Below are 20,447 nucleotides of genomic sequence, written 5' to 3'. Positions count from 1 at the left end.
TCTCCAAACATAATATGTGTCAGCTTTTTTGCCAATGGTAAATAAGGTTCTTCAAAAATAGTGTGGGGCTTACCTGCTTTAGCAATCTGCAAGCTTGTATTTTTCCCCATTTCCGTTTCAGGACTCTGTCTTAGAAGATAAAATACGTTTTTATTTCATGCGCAGGGTAGTGAAACGCAGAGACGCTTGGTGTATTTTTCTCAAATTGACTTAGAACAGTTCTTAAATATTTTTCTGTTATCTATCACGCTTTCCTGTGCTCACAAGATTACCAGCATTCGTAACACGCATTTCTATGCATTCCTGTGTTTACAACAGTGGCATTGTTCCAAAATAACGCACATTCTCCTACCTTGTAGCACGCATTCCTATAGAGTGGTATAGAATTACATAATATCTCTTGTGTCCACTCAAGTATTAGCATGCACTGTATCGTAGTACGTAGGCTGCGTATTTGACATGTATTAAAATAGAAAATATGAAAACCCGTCCCAATTTATCAGCGCACACAACAAAGTTCCAGGGTCATATGGCGTACCAGCTGGTGGCGCTCTGCGTACCACTCCTGGTAGGCGTACCACAGTTTGAGAACCACCATGGTAGGTGAATTGCAAAGGGTCAAGGGACTCTGAGATGGAGGAGTTGATGTGTGAAAACACCAGCTTCTCCAGGCATTTCATCACCATAGATGTTAATGCTACTGGGCGGCAATCATTCAGGCATGTCATTTTTGCCGAGTGGAACAATAGTGTTTTTTTTAAGCAGGTGGGGACAATGGACTGCGGCAAGAAAGAGTTAAAGATGTCCGTAAACACTGTGGTCAGCTGGGCTGCACATGTACTAAGGACGCGGGGTGGTATCCCATCAGTCCCTGTAGTCTTATGAATTTTCACCCTACCCATTGTCTTCTGCACGTCCTGCTCTGAGAGTTTCAGAACAAACTTGTCCTGTACACTTGGGGTCTTCTCAGCAGTGTCTGTGTTCAAAGCATCAAAGAGGGCATAGAAATGATTCAGTTCGTCAGGCAGGGATGTGTTGTTCGTGTCAATCTCCTGGCTGCAGCCCTTGTAGCCTGTGATTGACTGTAATCCCTGCCACAGCCTCCGGGTGTCAGTGCACTGCGTTTCAAGCAGCACTCTGTAGCTCCGTTTAGCGCGTTTTATGGCTTTCTCTAATGTGTACTGTGATTTCCTGTACAGCTCTTTGTCCCCCGATTTGAATGTGGTGGATCAATCTTTTATTTTATTGCGAATATCGTTGTTGAACCACGGTTTCTGATTTGGTCTTTTCTGGTACACAAATGTCAGTGCAATATTTAATATAGCTGGTGACCGCATCCGAATACTCACGTGTCGGGAGCTCTGAATGCGTCCCAGTCTGTACTATCAAAGCAGTCTTTTAACATGCTTTCCACCTCCTCAGACCAACAGTGCACTGACCTGTTCGCAATGGGGGAGGTCTTCAGCTTCTGTTTACAGTCCGGAAGCAACAGGAGAGTGATGTGGTCCGACTTTGGTTTTTGAATTTGGTTTTGGAAGTGCTATGTACTGTATGCTCCAGGACACTGTGTCCTGTGTCTTTGCCTTCACCCTCAGCACCTGCAGGAGGTCCCAGCTGCAAAAGAGCAGTCGCTGTGCAGTCTTGCTGAGGGAGGTTTTTGTACGAGTGTGTAACACTGTGTGAACACCCATTTACTGTTTGGGTAGTGTAAACTCTGACAATAATAATCTGCTGCATCCTTAGCCTGGACTCCTGTGATGGTCAGAGTGAAGTCAGTCCCAGATCCACTGCCACTGAAATGCTCTGGGATCCCAGTCTGACGGTTCGTTGCTCCATAGATCAGGTGCTTAGGAGCTTCTCCAGCTTTCTGTTGATACCAGTTTAACCAATTGTTACCATACACCACAGGACTGGTCTTACAGCTCACTGTAACTGTCTGTCCTGGAGCAGTAGATATTACTGGAGGCTGAGTCATAGAAATCAGTCCATTGCATTTTGTAAATCAATAAAAGACAATATGATAGACATAAAATAAACAATATATTCATAAGATATTCACAATTCTTGATTTTGTAATTTTGTTGTCTTCAACTAAATTAACTTAACACCCTATTTTTCCACATGAAATAAAAATATTGTAAAATCTTTAAAATATCCAAGCCCAATCCTACCCTGAGCAGTGATGAAGAGTGCCCAGATGAAGACAGTGATAAAAGTCATTGTTGCTGTGGGTTCTGTTGCCATGAAGGGCAGCTCTCAATCATGAAGTGTTAAACTCACAGGGCTATAAACACTCCCAGAGCACTGAAGCATGTGCTGCCAATGCAAAGTGTCTGTTCTATGCAAATTGTCTTCCTGGGTTCAACAACACTTGTAGCCAGTCAGTGCTGGAAACAGACGCTTGGTGCTGTGTGTTGTGACAGAGCAGGATGAGCAGTTTAGCATTAACACACTGAAGACAAAAAAAAACATCCATGTAAAATGTGAAATACACGCCTTGTGAATAGAGCTTTCACTCTGTTTTACAGACCCGGGTGTGCCATCATCAGAAGAATGAAGAATTTCGAATGTATACGTCTGAATTCTTACAAAGAGTGCTTTACACACTTCTTTCTACAAAGCTTGATATGAAAAACAAAGAGTCAAATGCTAATGTGTTTAAATTTGGTAAAGAGATAGATGTGTATGTCAAGAACATGAGTGACATATTTCAATTAGCTCCTACCCAAACAAGCATCGAGAAAAGCTTTTACATAGAAGTTCCAACCCTCACGGCCCTAACAGAAAACGCACCTCTGGAGTTCTACATCACAGGCAACGGAGAAGATTATTTAGATTTAAACAACACGCTGCTCTATTTGACCTGTAAAATAACGGAAGCAGACAGCAGGGACATTGATGCAGCAGCCCATGTGAGTCTGATGAATTACCCCATTGCTGCCATCTTCAGCCAGGTTGACATCACCGTAGGAGACCGGTTGATCAGCCAGAGCAACAACTGTTATCCTTACAGAGCCTTTATAGAGTCTGTCCTGAACTACAGTGAAGAGACGTTGAAGATGCAGTATTCAACAGGGCTCTTTTACAAAGACACAGCCGGGCAACACGAGTCCACAATTTTGGATGGACCCAATCAGGGGTTCCGAAAAAGAGCATCATACACGACACAAAGCCGAAAACTGGAGCTCCTGGGTCACATTCACGTAGACCTGTTTGTTCAGGACAAACTACTACTGAATGACGTTGACCTGAAAATAAAACTCACGCGCAACAGAGATCCTTTCTGCTTAAAGAACAACGTCGGAGAACACAAACTGAGCGTACTCTCTGCATCTTTGTTTGTGAAAAGAGTGTCACCAGGGGTCGGACTGGGACACGCCGAAGCACTCCTGACGGCCAACGCTAAATACCCCATAGACCACGTACAGATGAAAGTCTTCAGTCTGCCTGCAGGGAGCCGCGTGTGTAACCAAGAAAACCTCTTTCTCAGGCAGTTACCCAAAGTGGTAATTTTGGGGTTTGTGGACAACGCAGCATTCAGCCGCAGTTTTACACAAAACCCCTTCAATTTTAAACACTACAACGTTTACTTTCTGGCTCTCTACGCTGACGGTGAACAAATCCCCACTAAACTGCTTCAACCAGACTTCCAGAATGGACATTGCGTCCGTGAATATTTTAATCTGGTGGAAACATCCAGGAAGCGTCTGAAAGACAAACCACTTCTGGTGGACCGCGAGGAGTACGCGCATGGTTACACATTGTTCGCTTTCAATCTCAGCCCCGACGACGAGTGCACAGGTCATTATTCACGTATCAAAACGGGTAATCTGAGAGCTGAAATACGCTTCGCACTACCGCTACCCACTACAGTTAACACGGTTGTGTACGTGCTGTTCGACAACATGATAGAGCTTGATATGAGACTTCAAGTCATTTACGACTTCAGCTAAAAAGCACGGGAGGCCACACAACCTACACATAAAGATGAACACCAAACAGCTGGAAGACATTCTAACCCGAGACCCCTACACCCGAGACAGTTTTCTAGGTGTGTTCCCCAGTGATGCCCTACCGAGCGAGAGACTGGCGCGGCGCCCTCTGAGTTTAATAGTTAATACTCACCCACACGACCGCCCCGGTGAACACTGGCTTGCTATTTACTTACCCGATGACGAGAGAGCAGAATTTTTCGACTCCTACGGATTTTCACCCGAAGACTTTTTCTTTCCCAAAAACATTATTGATTTCTTAAACAGAAATGCTAATTCCATATTTTACAACAACAGACAATTGCAAGATTCTTTTGCGGTAACCTGCGGACTACATTGCGTCTTTTTTCTATACCATAGATGTAAAGGCTTATCTTTTAGAAACATTTTAAAACTTTATTCTATGAATGCAATCCAGAATGACCGCATGGTTGAAATGTTTCTGAAAAACCGACGACATGTGAAACGGAGACCCCTGTACCCTTTCAAGCCATTTGAAAATACAAATGTTCAATTATGCGGGTGTTTACGCCAATTTAAAACATGTCATAAATATTAATTGACCGTCTAAAATAAAAATGAAATCGAACCATTTCATTGTCTGTGTAGTTATTATTTAAAAAAGAACACAAAATATGAATTAAAATCAATACAATATTTTTATTATACATTCACGGTTATATAAGGTTATATTGCTCAAGCTTTTTTTAATACATGTTACATCCAAGCCATTTTATTACAAACATTTTTAACTATATTGCGCATGCTTTTTAATTTACATTTCAAGTCATTTATCACAAACACACATACCCACAGATGAGAGAAAAAATGTTACAAAGACAACCATGTGGCTCTAGGTATTAATGATCGTCTCCTTTCTACAGTTATCTAAGAGACCGGGTCGGGCGTCGACATCTCTACCGGTGCTTTTAAAGTTTTGACAGACGATGCACACCCCAGCGGGGCAGCCTTGAGTTTTTCAAGTAGCTCTCGGTTACCAGCGTTGGCTAGCAAAGTGCCCGGCACGTTGATTTCGGCCATAGCCTCCATGAACACATCCCAACCTTTTGGTTTCTTACCGACCGCAACTGCTTGCTGCTGCGTGAGAGCCCTGAGAAGATCAATCATGTGAGAACCCTTGTACACAAATTCTCCTTTTTCATTCCAGGCTGTTATCGGTTCATTGCGGGCCATAGTCTTTAACAATATCTTGGCATTTCTCTGGAACCGCTGAGACACGCTGTCCAAAATATACCCAAAGTCAGCGTCGCTCGATGACGGCTATTGTGCTAATGTGCATGATAGCTCAGCGGGTGCATTTTCCGGTAGTACAACAGTTAAAGTCCCCTTTTTGGAAGTCTCCTGGCGTACTAATGTCAAATACCATTGTAGCACCTGACTGTACAATTTCACTTTTTCATATTCGGCCAGATGTGAGTTCTGAAGAATGTCTTTCATTTCATCATCCAACCGGCAGGTTGATTTCATCTGTGAAGGTCTGTTCATATCCCTTCTCAAACACTCCCTTTATTTTGAACACCCGCACACGATCACCCACATTAAATGAAAACTTTGACGGTTTTCTCTTAAAGTGTTCGTCATAGACCGTTCTCCACACCTCAAGGGAGTTGTCGGACGTAACAGAAGCCGGGGTTCATTTAATAGTCGTCGTGTGGTAACTATGGTTATAAGAGTAAATAAGATCTGATAGGACGTCGATATATCGAAAGGTGTTTTTGTGTGTCAGGTACCTCCACATTTTTGTTTTAATAGTTCTGTTAAACCTCTCGACCAAGCTAGCCTTCACATCGCTGGCCGTAACGAAATGTTCAATATTCTCAGTTTTGAGAAAATTTTGGAAGGTCCTGTTAAGAAATTCTTTACCCTCATCCGTTTGTAGCTTTTTAGGAGCACACCCCTCTTGCAGTATATTTCGGAAGGCGCCTGTCACGGCACCTCCAGACTTGGTTTTCAGCGGCACAGCCCAAGCGTATTTAGACAACCTGTCTATACATGATAAGATGTAACAGAAACCGTCGTTGAACTCGCGGTGTTCTCTCATGTCCACCAAGTCGGCCTGCCACTGCCAGTCCATTTCGGACACCAACGTCCCGTTTCTCTTAAAACGTACGCGCGCCGGCTTGTGCAGTGTATAAGCAGCCTGGCCGGACAACCACTTGGCCACCCGGCCACGGCTAGCGCCGCTCATACCCCGGGATCTCGCGGCCCTCACCAGACTCCCCACGCCGCCGTAACTCCCCGATTCCCTAGGTTTATAATAGAGCACACTCAATCCCGCAGAAGATATGGTCCCCTTCCAAACCAATACACGCTTTCACACACATAAATCGAGGGATGCGGCGGCTGGGGCTTTTGGACCCTGAGGCTCTGGCCCGACCGGCAGGGGGAAGGCGGGAATTCAGACCCTTAACGACACACCATTGGCTCCTGAGGGGGCGGGACATGCACCCATAACAACCCACCATTGGCTGTCAAGGGGGCGGGACATCCACCCACCGCGGACTCCCATTGGCAAAAAAAAAGTTTGACGAAAGGTGTCGCTTTATACTACTTAGGAAATAAGATTAACTGAGAATTACTTATTAAGGACAAAAGGGTGTTTTTTCTCTTCTTTCTTGGAAGACTCCAGTGGAGGCCTCACAGTTGCACTTCCACCTTCTAGCCTGATCTAATCAGTTTTCAGAAATTCAGCAAGTTTAGACTGTCAGTAATGTGATTAGAGATCTCCAATCCAAACCAGTTTGCTGCTGTGAGAGGTGTTGGTGGACCAACAGGTGGAACAGGATTCTTGGACCAGATTTCCAGGAATTTGCAGTAATCCTGCTCAGTACGAGAGGAACTGCAGTTTCAGACGTGTTGTCTGGTCTTGGCTGAGGAGCCAGTGGTGTGAGGCTGTGTTCTGTAGGATTACGACTGAATGCCTCCGAGTCAGAATCCCCTATAAAAGGTGACAGAAGACACTGTACTGTGGGAGATACTGTCCACTGGATGAGCTTTCACACTGAGGACCTGACTACCTGGTCATTAAAGATCCCATCATGGTGTTTGAATGAACAGAATAACCCTGTGATAACCCTGGTGACCTGGATTACCTTTAATTCATTATACAGTATGTTCTCTGGTCTCAGAAGCAGAAAACTACAACTTCTGTTGCCATGACAGATATTCACAATAAAAATGAGAATGCATAGAGATGTGTTTATTTTTGAATCTATGGCTCTATATAGAATATAAAATTCTTGTAAAATTATTCACCCCCTTCCAATGACATCCCATTGTGTTGAAATACAAACAATCTCTTCCCATCAGTCCAGTGAATTTTTTAATCACAATTTCAATACTCAATCTGTACTTTTCTATAGTGGTTTTGGAGACCTATTGACAAATTTCAGTATGAGATTTGTTTTTGCAGTTTTTGCAAACAATGTATTTTACCCATTAAATTGTTCAATTTTCCAAGTTTTGTTGTAACACTGGTAATGGTGTAACTACCCCACTCTCCTGAAATTGCTAATATAACAATGCTAAAGTCATCTACAGGTGAATGTTAACCTGCATAGCTTTTGCCTGCTGTATCTCCTACTGGCCTCTCTCTTGATAGGGTTTGTGGGCCTCCAGCTCTTCTCCTCAGCCACAGCTTGAACCTTCCTTTTTCCTCCTTTTCCCACTTCCACGGGGTAGACAAAGGGTCTCCAGCCACATTCTCTACATTCCGGCAGCCTCTTCCTCTCAAATGAGCTTCCGTCTCCTCCTCTCATGGGACTGTCAATTCATGAGCACTACAGTCTTGGTCTCTACTGCCCACACCACTTTATCAGGACACAATGCCGTGCTGCATATTTCCCTAGTGGGATAGGAGCTGCCTGACAAGGTCCACCTCCATTTATTCTTATTATTTAATTTATTTGGTGCTTCGCTGGACACTCAAAGCACTTTACAGGGAATGGGGACTCCACCAGAGTGTAGCCCCACCTGGATGATGCAACAGGAGGAGGACATGTTGGGTAAGGGCCAATGGGAAAATTGGCCAGGACGACAGGATGACACCCCTACTCTTTTTAAAAAAACATGCTGGGATTTTTAATGACCATATAGAGTCAGCACCTAGTTTGGGTCTCATCCGAAGGACTGCAACTTTTTACAGTATAGCGTTCCCATCACTATACTGGGGCATGAGGACCCACACAGAGTGCAGAGTTAGAGCCTCCTACTGGTCCCACAAAACCTTTTTGAGCAGCAACCTTCTCTTTCCCAGGAGTTACAAGATGATATAGCTGTCAGAGTGTATATCTCAGATTGTGTCTAACTGTACATAGTGTAAACCCAAAGAGAAGCGTGTTTAAGTGTTAGTGTTTCTAATGTAATGAGGTTAGAGCGGATAATGCTAATCTTGGTGCTCAAATTGTTCAATTAACTTCAATAGCTAATTAACTATAGTATAAGTGGAACGATGGCTTGAGATATAGAATCCCTAGCTGGCAATAGGAAACTGTGGAGAATCTGTTCTGTGAAATCAGTTCTCCCTGGACAGACAGTCACTGTGAGCTGTAAGACCAGTCCTGCAGTGTACATATATGACTCTAAGCACATATATGTGAGTCATTCCTGGGAGAATGTGCAAACTACACATACTGTAGGTGGCACACCAGGAATTGAACCCAGGTCCCCTGCAACGTGAGACATAATGCTTCAGCCTTTGGTCTGTGTCTTTGCCTTCACCCTCAGCAGCTGAAGTAGGTCTCAGCTGCAGCAGTGCAGTCGCTGTGCAGTCCTGCTGAGAGAGGTTTTTGTACAGGAGTGTAACAGTGTGTGAACACCCATTTACTGTTTGGGTAGTGTTGACCCTGACAGTAATAATCTGCTGCATGTTCAGCCTGGACGCCTGTGATGGTCAGAGTGAAGTCAGTCCCAGATCCACTACCACTGAAACGCTCTGGGATCACAGTCTGACGGTTAGTTGCTCCATAGATCAGGAGCTTAGGGGCTTCTCCAGCTGTCTGTTGGTACCAGTTTAACCAATTGTTACCATACACCACAGGACTGGTCTTACAGCTCACTGTGACTGTCTGTCCTGGAGCAGTAGATATTACTGGAGGCTGAGTCACAGAAATCTGTCCATTGCATTCTGTAAATCAATAAAACACAATATGATAGGCATACAAAATATATTCATATGATATTCAGAATTTTTTATTTTGTAATATTGTTGTCTTCAACTAAATTAACTTAACTCCCTATTTTTCCACATGAAACAAAAATATTGTAAAATGTTTAAAATATCCAAGCCCAGGCTTTGTGCTATTTGTTGTGACAAGATGAACTGTTTAGCATTAACACTCCCAGGACAGCAGGGCTAGATAGAGAGCAGTCTTATAAGGGGCAGAAGATGAGACATCAGCTGAGCCCTTATCCCACTCAAGACAGCAGAGTGTTTAGAGTCTGGTTAAAGTAGTACTTATCTCTGTGTCTTCATATACAAAACAAAAATGTCTTAACTTACTCAATGATCATGTAAGCCATGTAATCATGTATACTATCTGTCATCGGGGTATATGTTATCATTTCTTTCTAATAAGTCTGCAAGCATTCATCTTTGAATAATGGGACATTTGTTATTCCTTGTGGCTCCTCAAAGGCCAGAAGTACTGTGAACCTGTCTCTCAAGGAGAAATAAGAATTGCACAGACACAGCCATAAAACCTTTTGGCCATGAACAAAGTAGGCCTTTTGATTCTCACATCATGAAAAAAGACCCTCTACTCCAGAGACAAGGAATGCAAGACAAATACCTGTGTTAAGGTTGAATTTTAAGAAACAGGGCAAAAGTACCTTAATATAATTCATATAGACACCAATGTTTCCCATTCTGTAAATGTAAAAATTCTGTAAAAATCACATTTTTATACTGAAAAGAAACACAATCAACTGCATTAATCCTCAAGCCACAAGGAATATAAAAGAAAATGCCAATAGAGATCACTTGTTTGATCTGGAATTACAAGTTGATTTATAATAGAAACAGATGACACAGTCAGAATTCTGATTACAAGAAACATTACTGAGAATATTTAGACTTTAATCAACAAATTGTGATTATTCTGATCCAACTTCATTGATTGAGGACCTAAGGCTGGAAAGAGTCCTACCTCTAGTGGCTAAATGAGGTACAACCCCCTCCCATTGCCAAGAATGGATGAAGCACTGGATGAGTTTCCACATCACATACTCCATTCCCTTAGAAAAACGGTCAACTCAAAATAGTCCATTAAAAATAAAATTCAGGGTCGTAAATATTCAAGGAGACATGGGCTGTGATTGTTTGCTATAAAATGAATGGGCAAAACATGGGCAGTCTGATGTGTCGGTCCTGCTCTGGTGTGGTCACTTAACGGCAACCAGACCTTGGACCAAACCTTCTCTGCATCCGGGACACAATGGTGCAGCTTGCTCCATAGTGTCTGGCAACACTGACACATGACATGCCTGCCTGCAGCATGCCAATGGCCCTCTCCCTTGCTTCTGGTGACATTCTAGGCATTATGTAATGCACAGAAAACTGAAACAGTGTGGCCCTTTCTTGCAGTGACCTAAGCTTTGAATTAATGCCTTTTTAGAGGTGACCTGACTAGGCATTGTTCCACCTGGACCTCGTTGGATAAAAGTGCAGCTAACAAGCTTTCCTGTGATTGGCAAGTTGCAATGTCTCACTGCACAAGCTATATTGCTGGTCATAGGGCTTGACAACTTTTGACAACTTTTTGTGAAGTACATAAGCTATAGCTATAACTATAACTATAGTATTCTACAACTATATTCTATAAAGCTATATATATTATATAAACCACTACCTCCGTTCTCGACTCTTAGAACAAAGGAAAGTCCTGCACTCAGACACACTGGCCATAACGTGGTGGTCCGAGCTGAGTCTGAGGATGTTCAGGAGGTGCTGAGTCTGAGAAATGTCCACGAGGCGCTGAGTCGAGAGAAGTCCAGGAGGTGCACTGAGGCAGAATGCGCTGCCTGTTATACCTGGAGGAACTGCGGTCTTTCATTGGTTGAAAGTTTCATGGGCATCCGAGAACCACGTGGGGTTAACCTGCCCTACCAGTTCCTGAGGATGAGTAACAATGCACTCTGACCTTAGAGTTGTAAACAACTTTGAATAAGACTCTCCCAGAATCTCACAGACTTTGAGGCGCCAGATATGACCGTTTGTTAGGGTGGTTGATGTGTCTCAGCCTTGGGAGTTGTTCCTTATCAGGACACTCTATCAGCTATAAAAACACCTAAATTGTGAACCAAATGGAATGGCCTCCCTGTATCAATCACCACTGAGATGAAGGAGAGAGGGACTGGCAAGGGAGTAGAAAACGTAATTCCTGTATTTTAATAAGCCTTGCCGCTACATATATATAGTTATATATATATGTAACAATGCATAGGTCAGGACACTATGCAGACGGTATAATCCGGAAGTAAGTGGAAACGGACATGGGGAGGCGACGATGAGGAACGGGGCAGGTTGACAAACAGGGGGGGCGTGACGACTGTGCACTGGTGCTCGGGGGGGCGTGGCCATGGCAAACTAGTCCAAGGGAGTCCAAAGGGTAAATCCAGGGCAAAGTCCAAAAGTCCAGAACCGGGTGATCCATCCATGACAAAACAAGACAAGGTTTAAAAACCGGAACGGGATCCGGTGCAGGGACAGGGAATAAAAACGGGTTAACGAGACCAGGCTCTCTGAGCCCTGGGCCCAAATGGTCAGGACACAGTGGTGAAGCCGTCAGGTCACTCTAGGTCCTGCTGGTAGGTAGGCTTCCGGGCGTCCATCTTCCAATGCTGTGCCTAGAATAGTAAGCATCTAGCTTAAATAAGGAGGGGCAGGATAGCAGGCAGGAACACATAATGAGCTAAAATGTGAAAGAGCTGGGATTACAATCATGACATATAACTATATTCTATAACTACAGTATTCTCATTCCAGAAAATGTTGTGTTTCTTTTTCTGTCAGTTTAACAATCCTATGTGTATTACAAAGAAGAAGATATAAGTTTTCACATTTTATCCTGTCTCTCCTGATAGAAGCAATAAAAATTTCTAAAGGAATCACAGATTCGAAATGGCCAACTAGAACCCTGGCAGATGAGACTTTGGAATGTCTTTGTCTGAGGCTAATTAACAGGGCAAGCTAAGAACCACAATTTGGATGTTTGGTCTAGGAGGACAGGAAGTTAGGACCAGGGACGACAAGACACAAACCTGTACGCCAAGGAGAAGAAGTACCAAACAGCTTAACTGGACCAGGGTTTCAAATTCTGATATGCTGCTCCACCCTCTCCAGCCAGCAGCCCAACGACAGCAACACCAGATCAGCTCCTGAGCTGTGTCACACAGCTCCTTTCCATCACAAATCCACACAGTTTGCATACCTCCCAAAGGAATAGTTCACACTATATAGGTTCCATGTTTGATAGGGATAGTGTAAAATCTTTATCTTGATAGGAATCTAATGTAACTTTTTGCCTCAAATTAGAATTTGAGATTATTAAACTGTTCATTTATTAGCTGTTAAATATTGTATCTTTGCAACTTTCACTTTCTAATTCTGTACTTTCCAACCATTTCCTCATCTCATTCCATTAGCCTTTTTGTTTGTACTATTTTTATTACTAATAAATTAATCTATTTTAACAAAATTATGTAGTCCTGATCTGATTACACGCAGATCAGCCTCACCGTTATTTGAATTTGGGTTGTTAAGAATTGTGCTACAGTAATTACCACATTAATGTGTTTTCAAAGGACACAGTCTCTAAAGGGTTGGTGCGCTGATCACCTCTTAACCAAAAGTCCAGTCTTATACCTTCCCTTGGTGTTTCAGTAACGTCTCAGACATGGTTTCAGTCTTGCAATCGAAAGAGCTTATAACAGAGTTTAAGGTTTAGTCACAGTCAAGGAACCAATAGGTAGAATGGGAGGATCGTTATTCATAGCCGTGAATCTTGCAGAATGTAGAGTAGCACAGGGATAATATCCGAAACACGTAATCCAGAGGCGTGGTCGACAGGAGAAGCAATGAGTCCGGTAACCAGGGAAATCCGAAAAATGATATCCAAAGAGCATGTTCGAAATATGCAGGAGCAAAGATTAGGAACCGGAAGATCAGTCAAGAAGGTTTAAACGCGCACAAGAGAATACTACGGGAGGCTTCTCAATAGTGAGCATGGGTTGGTGCATGAGGGAACTTTGAATACTGAAGGGAAAGGAACGTGGTTGGGCAATTGGTCAGGGAGTGAGAATCTGTGGAATCTGGTGCATGTGAGAATGCGATGGTTCAGTTAGGAATGAGGTCGATAAACAGGTTTAAGAATGTAACAGCGATTGCGAGGGAGAGTGGGGGGTGTGACAGTTCCTCCCCTTTAAAGTCGGCTCCTGATGACCCCATGAAGTATTCATGGAAGAAGTCATCAATGAGGCTGTGATCCAAAATATCACCCTTGGAGACCCAGGAACATTTCTCAGGGCCATAGCCCTCCCAGTTGACTAGAAACCAGATTTCAAGGATTCTTGAATATAGTCCTCCATAGCCTGAGTTTCTTCATGGGAAAGTGAATAGATATGGCCCTTAGGGGAAGAACCCTTGGAATCAGTTCTATGGGGCAATCAGTCGATGAGAAGGGAGGGATAGAGCCTTCTGTTTACTGAACGCTAGGTGTAGATCTGAGTAGTGAAAAGGGATTTCAGAGAGGTTATCTTGAGAAATATAGAAAATGGAAACTTTCCGAGGGAGCTGACAACAATGCGAAAGGCAGTGGGATCCCCAGGCTGTGAGTTCCCATTGTGACCAGGAAATGTGTGGGTTGTGCATCTGTAACCAAGGGAAACCAAGAGCCAGTGGGTGAGAAGGGGATTGGTTGTTAAGGAAGTGAATGACTTCCTGTTGGGTGGCGCTGATGTGGAGAGTGAGGGGAGGGGTCTGCCACTTCACCAGACCAGGGGAGAGAGGGAAACCATCAAGAGTGAGTAGCCCAATGGAAGGGGTGACGGGCAATCAGAGAATGTTCCAGGACAAAGCGAGTCCAGAGTCTAGGATGTTTTCTTTGGAGCCTGAATCGACAAAAGCAGAAAGAGTCTGTCCTTTATTCCATGAAAGGATAGCTGGGAGAAAAAGCCGGACCCAGAAGAGGAAGAAGTAACACTGACTGTAGCTATGGGTGGATAGGAACGGAGAGGGCGACTGGGGCAGGAGGCTCGGAGGTGATCAGGGGAACCTTCATGTCCTCAGTCAACCAATCATGAGATTCCTCCTACTGCTACTCCATCTTCCCCTGCCCTCCTCGGCATATCCATCACAGCTGACCAGGTCAAAAGAGAGTTGAGGAGACTTCATGCAGGGAAGGCAGCGGGTCCTGACAGTGTCAGCTCTAGGGTGCTAAAGATCTGCGTGGACCAACTGGGTGAAATGCTGCAGTACATCTTCAACCTGAGCCTGAGATTAGAAAGGGTTCCGGTGCTCTGGAAGACATCTTGCCTGGTGCCAGTACCCAAAAAGGGGCACCCCAAAGTCTTGAATGACTACAGACCAGTGGCATTGATATGACACCTGATGAAAACTCTAGAAAGGCTTGTACTAGACCACCTCAAAACCCTGGTGAGTACAACACTGGACTCCCTAACGGTCACACTTGGGAGTGGAGGACAATGTCATCTATCTGCTATACAGAGCTAACTCTCACCTGGGGAAGATGGGGAGCATTGTGAGAGTTATGTTCTTTGATTTCTCAAGTGCCTTTAACACCATCCATCCCCCATTACTGAGAGATAAGCTAAGGGCGGCTCAGGTGGACACTCCCCTGGTGTCCTGGATTATAGACTATCTGACCTGCAGGCCACAGTACAGTATGTTAGCAGTACTGGGGCTCCACAGGGGATCGTCCTTGCTCCATTCCTGTTCACTTTTTTCACCTCTGACTTCAAGTACAACTCTGAGGTATGTCGTCTGTAGACGTTTTTGGATGACTCTGCAATTGTGGGGTGTATTAGTGAGGGGAGGGAGGAGGAATATAGGAGCTTGATTACCAGCTTTGTGGAGTGGTGTCATCTTAAACATCTCCAGCTAAACACCAGCAAGACTAAAGAAATTGTCATGGACTTTCGAAGGAATAAGTCTCCGCTGAACCCTGTTTCCATCCAGGGTGAGGACAATACAGGTGGAGCAGTCCTACAAGTACTTAGGGGTACACCTGGATGATAAGCTGGAGTGGTCTGTTAACACTGACGCCCTGTACAAGAAAGGTCAGAGCCGACTTTATTTTCTTAGGAGGCTCAGGTCCTTTGGTGTATGTGGAACACTGCTACACATTTTTTATGAATCAGTGGCCATGACATAACAATCATGACAAAAGATGTAAATAGGCTCAATAAACTCATCAAGAAGGCTGGCTCTGTGTTGGGGCTGAGCCTTGACCCCCTGGAGGTTTTGGCTGAGAGGAGAATGCTGACCAAGCTCACAGCCATCATGAGCAACGCCTCTCATCCGCTACATGGGACTGTTATTAGGCAGAGGAGCACTTTTAGCAACAGAGTGCTCCAGCTACGGTGTTCAAAAGAACGTTTCCACAGGTCCTTCCTCCCGGCGGCTGTCAGGGTGTATAATACTGCCCTAGACTAGGACTGTTAGCCCTTCATCTGCTCGTCTGTGGACAGCATGTTGCACTATTGTACTCTTTGGACACTCAATCTGTATATACCTATGCACATTTTGCACATATTTTATTGTTTTTACAGCGACTGTGAGCATATTTTGCACACACCTAACTATGTATTTATTTTATATTTATTTTGTATTACTGTATGTACTGTATTTTAATTTGTCGTCTATTCTGATGTCTGTTTTTGCTTGTCTTGGGCTGGGCTGCTGTAACACCTCAACAGTCTTGCTTCCAGAATCCAGTGGACAGGTGACTGAGACTCAGACTCCAGCAGTGAAATCTATTCTCCCTGGACAGACACTCACCAGTCCTGCAGTGAACATACTGTATGTGACTCTTAACACAGACTAGCCTGGTATCAACAGAAAGCTGGAGAAGCTCCTAAACTCCTGATCTATGATCAACTACCCATCAGACTGGGATCCCAGAGTGTTTCAGTGGCAGTGGATCTGGGACTGACTTCAGTCTGACCATCACAGGAGTCCAGGTTGAAGATGCAGCAGATTATTACTGCCTGAGTCAACACTACCTCGATAATACCCATATGTTTGCACAGTGTTACACACCCATACAAAAATCTCCCTCATCAGGACTCCACAGAGACTGAAGACCAGTACTGCAGGTGCACTTAGAAATGTATTTTGTAATTAAATTGGATCATTTTAGACAATCATGTGAATAAAAAACTTCTCTTTTGAATCATTTTAGGTACAACATTGAAGAGAGAGTTACTGATCACATATGAAATCTCTGATATTAAATGTTAAATTTAAACATTTTATTAAATGTTTAACATATTAAATGTTCTGTTTTCCTGCTTGTGAGAAATGTTTACCTAGACTAAAAAGTCTGTCAGTCCATCAATCCAACTAAATGTTTTATCCATCCATCTGTGTCTTTTCTTGCTGTTTTATTCAGCACGGGATCGCAAGAGGCTCAAGGCAGGATACACCCTGGACAGGACACCAGTCAATCGCAGGGCAACACACACACACACACACACACACACACACACACACACACACACACACACACACACACACACACACACACACACACACACACACACACACACCAGGGCCAGTTTTACCATTTTACCAGCAGATATTTATTCTAACATCATGTGGGATGAAACTGGAGCCCCCATAGGAAAGCCATACAAATTGTGGGAGAACGTGCAAACTCCACATAGATAGCACCCCAGGAATAGAACTCAGGTCCCCAGCACTGTGAGGCACAATGCTTTAGCCTAAGAAATAATAATATTTGTTTGTAGGTTTATAATAATAACACAAACTACTTTCAGAATGACTCATGAGTATGGAGCTCTTCTCAGCTTCAATATGATTTTGACCTTGAACTTGAACTTTATTACCATATCTAACCGGTACATGTACTGGTACAATGGAATTCTTACTTACAGAAAGTCTCTCGATTGTTAAAAAAGTGTAAAAAACACAAAGTGCAGATAGTGCATCAAGTCCATGTTAGATCATTAGAAATGTGATAACCCAAAAACCTAAAGCTGGTGACTGTTTCCACTTCCATTCCATTAATACTGAGAGCGATGTGAGTGTGCGGCCTGTGTCTCCGAAAGTCCACTATTAGCTCTTTTGGTTTATTCACGTTCAAGTCCAGGTTATTGCTCTGACACCACCTCAGCAGCAGTATGACTTCATACCTGTAAATGGACTCATCATCAACGCTGATCAGGCCTACTATAGTGGTGTCATCTACAAATGTAATGATGCTGTTGTTGCTGTGTCTTGCTGTGAAGTCGTGAGTGAATAGGGAGTACAACCTTGGACTCAGACAGCAGCCGTGTGGGGTGCCAGTGCTCAGGGTGAGTGGTATTGATGTTTTATTACCTATTAGAACCACCTGTGGTCTCTCGATTAAGAACTCCAGCAGCCAGTTGCAGACAGAGATGCACAGTCCTAGTCCCCTGAGCTTTGTCACCAGTTGGCTGGGTATAATGGAATTGAATGCTGATTTGTAGTCCACATGAGTTCTTAGTGTCCAGGAGATCCAAGGCTGTATGTAGGGATTCTGTGATGGAGGAGTTGATGTGTGACAACACCAGCTTCACAAGGCATTTCATCACCACAGATTTTAATACTACTGGGTGATAATCGTTCAAGTCACTTTTGCCTTTTTGGAGAGTGGAACAATAGTCTTTTGTTTTTTTTACAGGTGGGGGCAATGGACTGCGACAGGGAGGAGTTAAAGATGTTCGTAAACATTGTGGTCAGCTGGGCTGCACATGTCCTAAGGACGCGGGGTGGTATCCCATCAGGCCCTGCAGTCTTACAGATTTTCACCCGACTCAGAGTCTTCTGCACTTCCTGCTCTGAGAGTTACAGAACAAACTCACCCTGTACACTTGGGAGTCTTCTCGGCAGTGTCCGTGCTCAGAGCATCAAAGTGGGCCTAGAAATGGTTCAGATCGTCATGTGTTGTTCTTGTTAATCTCCTGGATGCAGCCCTTGTAGCCTGTGATTGGCTGTAATCCCTGCCACAACCTCTGGATGTCAGCGCATTGCATTTCAAGCCACACTCTGTAGCTACGTTTAGCACGTTTCATGGCTTTCTGTAATGCAGACCGTGATTCCCTGTACAGCTCTTTGTCCTCCGATTTAAACGCGATGGATATATCTTTTATTTTAAAGTGAATGTCATTGTTGAACCACAGTTCCTGATTGGGAAATGTCCTAATTTTATTTTCTGGTAAACAAATGTCGGTGCAATATTTAATATAGCTGGTGACCGCGTCCTAATACTCATTTAAAACTGTGTTCGGAGCTCTGAATGCGTCCCAGTCTGTACAATCAAAGCAGTCTATTAACCTGCTTTCCCCTCCTCAGACCAACAGCGCAATGACCTGTTTACAATGGGGGAGGTCTCAGCTTCTGTTTTTAGTTCGGAAGCAACAGGAGAGTGATGTGGTCCAGCTTGCCGAAACTCGGTTTGGGAAGCTGTCACGATTGTAGTCCCTCCTCCTTAAGGACGCTCCAGCTCTTTCCACTTTGGACCTAATTCTGTGCACCTGCCCCTTGTTACAGCCTCCTTCCCGTTCCCCTTAAAAGCCAGACACTCAGTCAGTTCTGGGCTCTGCATCTGATTTCCATATCATGCGAGCTCGGGTCCTGATGCGTCTGGCTCCATCATGTTTTTAAGTCTTTGTTCCTGTTCCCCTTGCCTGTTCCGACCCGGTTCCTGTTTTTAATCCTTCGTCGTGGATGGATCACCTGGCCATAGACTTTTGTCTGTTTCTTGGATTCGCCTATGGATTTATTCTTTGGATTGTTTGCATCGGCCACACCTTCCCCATACACCTGCGCACCATGGACACGCCCCCTGTCTCCAGTCCCGTCTCCTGCATGACTTTTTCCCCAGTGTTTCCTCACTACTTCGGATTGTGTTGTCCGCATAGTGTCCGGAAAGAACTGTGCCTTTACAGAAGCGCTTTGTATGCTCCTTTTACTGTTGTGTAGCAGTGGTCCAAAATATTGCCTCCCTTTCTCAGTACAGTGACATGCTGAATGTATTTTTGCATATTTATTGAACTAATATCAGTGTATGTGTGCAGTTGATTTGCTCCACAGGCTGTGTCCTGTATCTTTGCCTTCACCCTCAGCAGCTGAAGTAGGTCCCAGCTGCACCAGAGCAGTCACTGTGCAGTCTTGCTGAGGGAGGTTTTTGTACGAGTGTGTAACATTGTGTGAACACCCATTTACTGTTTGGGTAATGTAAACTCTGACAATAATAATCTGCTGCATCTTCAGCCTGGACTCCTGTGATGGTCAGAGTGAAGTCAGTCCCAGATCCACTGCCACTGAAACGCTCTGGGATCCCAGTCTGACGGTTAGTTGCTCCATAGATCAGGAGTTTAGGAGCTTCTCCAGCTTTCTGTTGGTACCAGTTTAGGTGATTATTGTTGTAAACTGCAGGACTGGTCCTACAGCTCACAGTAACTGTCTGCCCTGGAGCAGTAGATATTACTGGAGGCTGAGTCACAGAAATCTGTCCATTGCATTCTGTAAATCAATAAAACACAATATGATAGACATACAAGAAACAATATATTCAAAAGATATTCACATTTTTTGATTTTGTAATTTTCAACTAAAATAACTTAACTCCTTATTTTTCCACATGAAATAAAAATATTGTAAAATCTTTAAAATATCCAAACGCAATCCTACCCTGAGCAGTGACGAAGAGTGCCCAGATGAAGACAGGTATTTGATAATTAGAATGTTTGAAGACTTTTAGCAATTTCACACCTTTCTGTACACCTTGTTCACCTAATTTGCAAGAATCTATATTGTTAAAAAATAAGTATTAAATAAGTATTAAATCGTACCCTGAACAGTGAAGAGGAGTGTCCAGAGGAAGATGGTGATGAAGGTCATTGTTGCTGTGGGTCCTGTTGAAGTAAAAAAATGTTAAACTAACAGGGCTATAAACACTCCCAGAGCACTGAAGCATGTGCTGCCAATGCAAAGTGTCTCTTCTATGCAAATTGTCTTCCTGAGTTCAGAAGCACTTGTAGCCAGTCAGTGCTGGAAACACAGGCTTGGTGCTGTGTGTTGTGACAGAGCAAGATGAGCAGTTTAGCATGAACACTCCCAGGACAGCAGGACTAAATAGAGAACAGTTTTATAAGGGGCAGAAGATGAGACATCAGCTGAGCCCTTATTCCACTGAAGACAGCAGTGTT

At 43.8% G+C, this 20,447-nt stretch overlaps 1 gene segment (V, D, J or C); it reads right to left on the bottom strand.

Annotated features, from left to right (window-relative positions):
• LOC148815804 (Ig kappa chain V-III region MOPC 63-like) overlaps nucleotides 1–20,157 on the bottom strand; it is a 76,202-nt gene extending 56,045 nt beyond the window's left edge. Inside the window, 2 exon segments of the V gene segment in view lie at nucleotides 19,452–19,761; nucleotides 20,091–20,157. Of these exon segments, the coding sequence occupies nucleotides 19,452–19,761; nucleotides 20,091–20,139 (359 nt within the window).
• Between the last annotated feature and the right edge of the window lie 290 nt (nucleotides 20,158–20,447).

This window comes from Atractosteus spatula, chromosome 24 (assembly GCF_055471065.1).
Source record: "Atractosteus spatula isolate fAtrSpa1 chromosome 24, fAtrSpa1.hap1, whole genome shotgun sequence".
Lineage (NCBI taxonomy): Eukaryota > Metazoa > Chordata > Actinopteri > Semionotiformes > Lepisosteidae > Atractosteus > Atractosteus spatula.
Note: the sequence above shows the minus strand (reverse complement) of the source record. Positions and strands in the feature narration are given on the sequence as shown.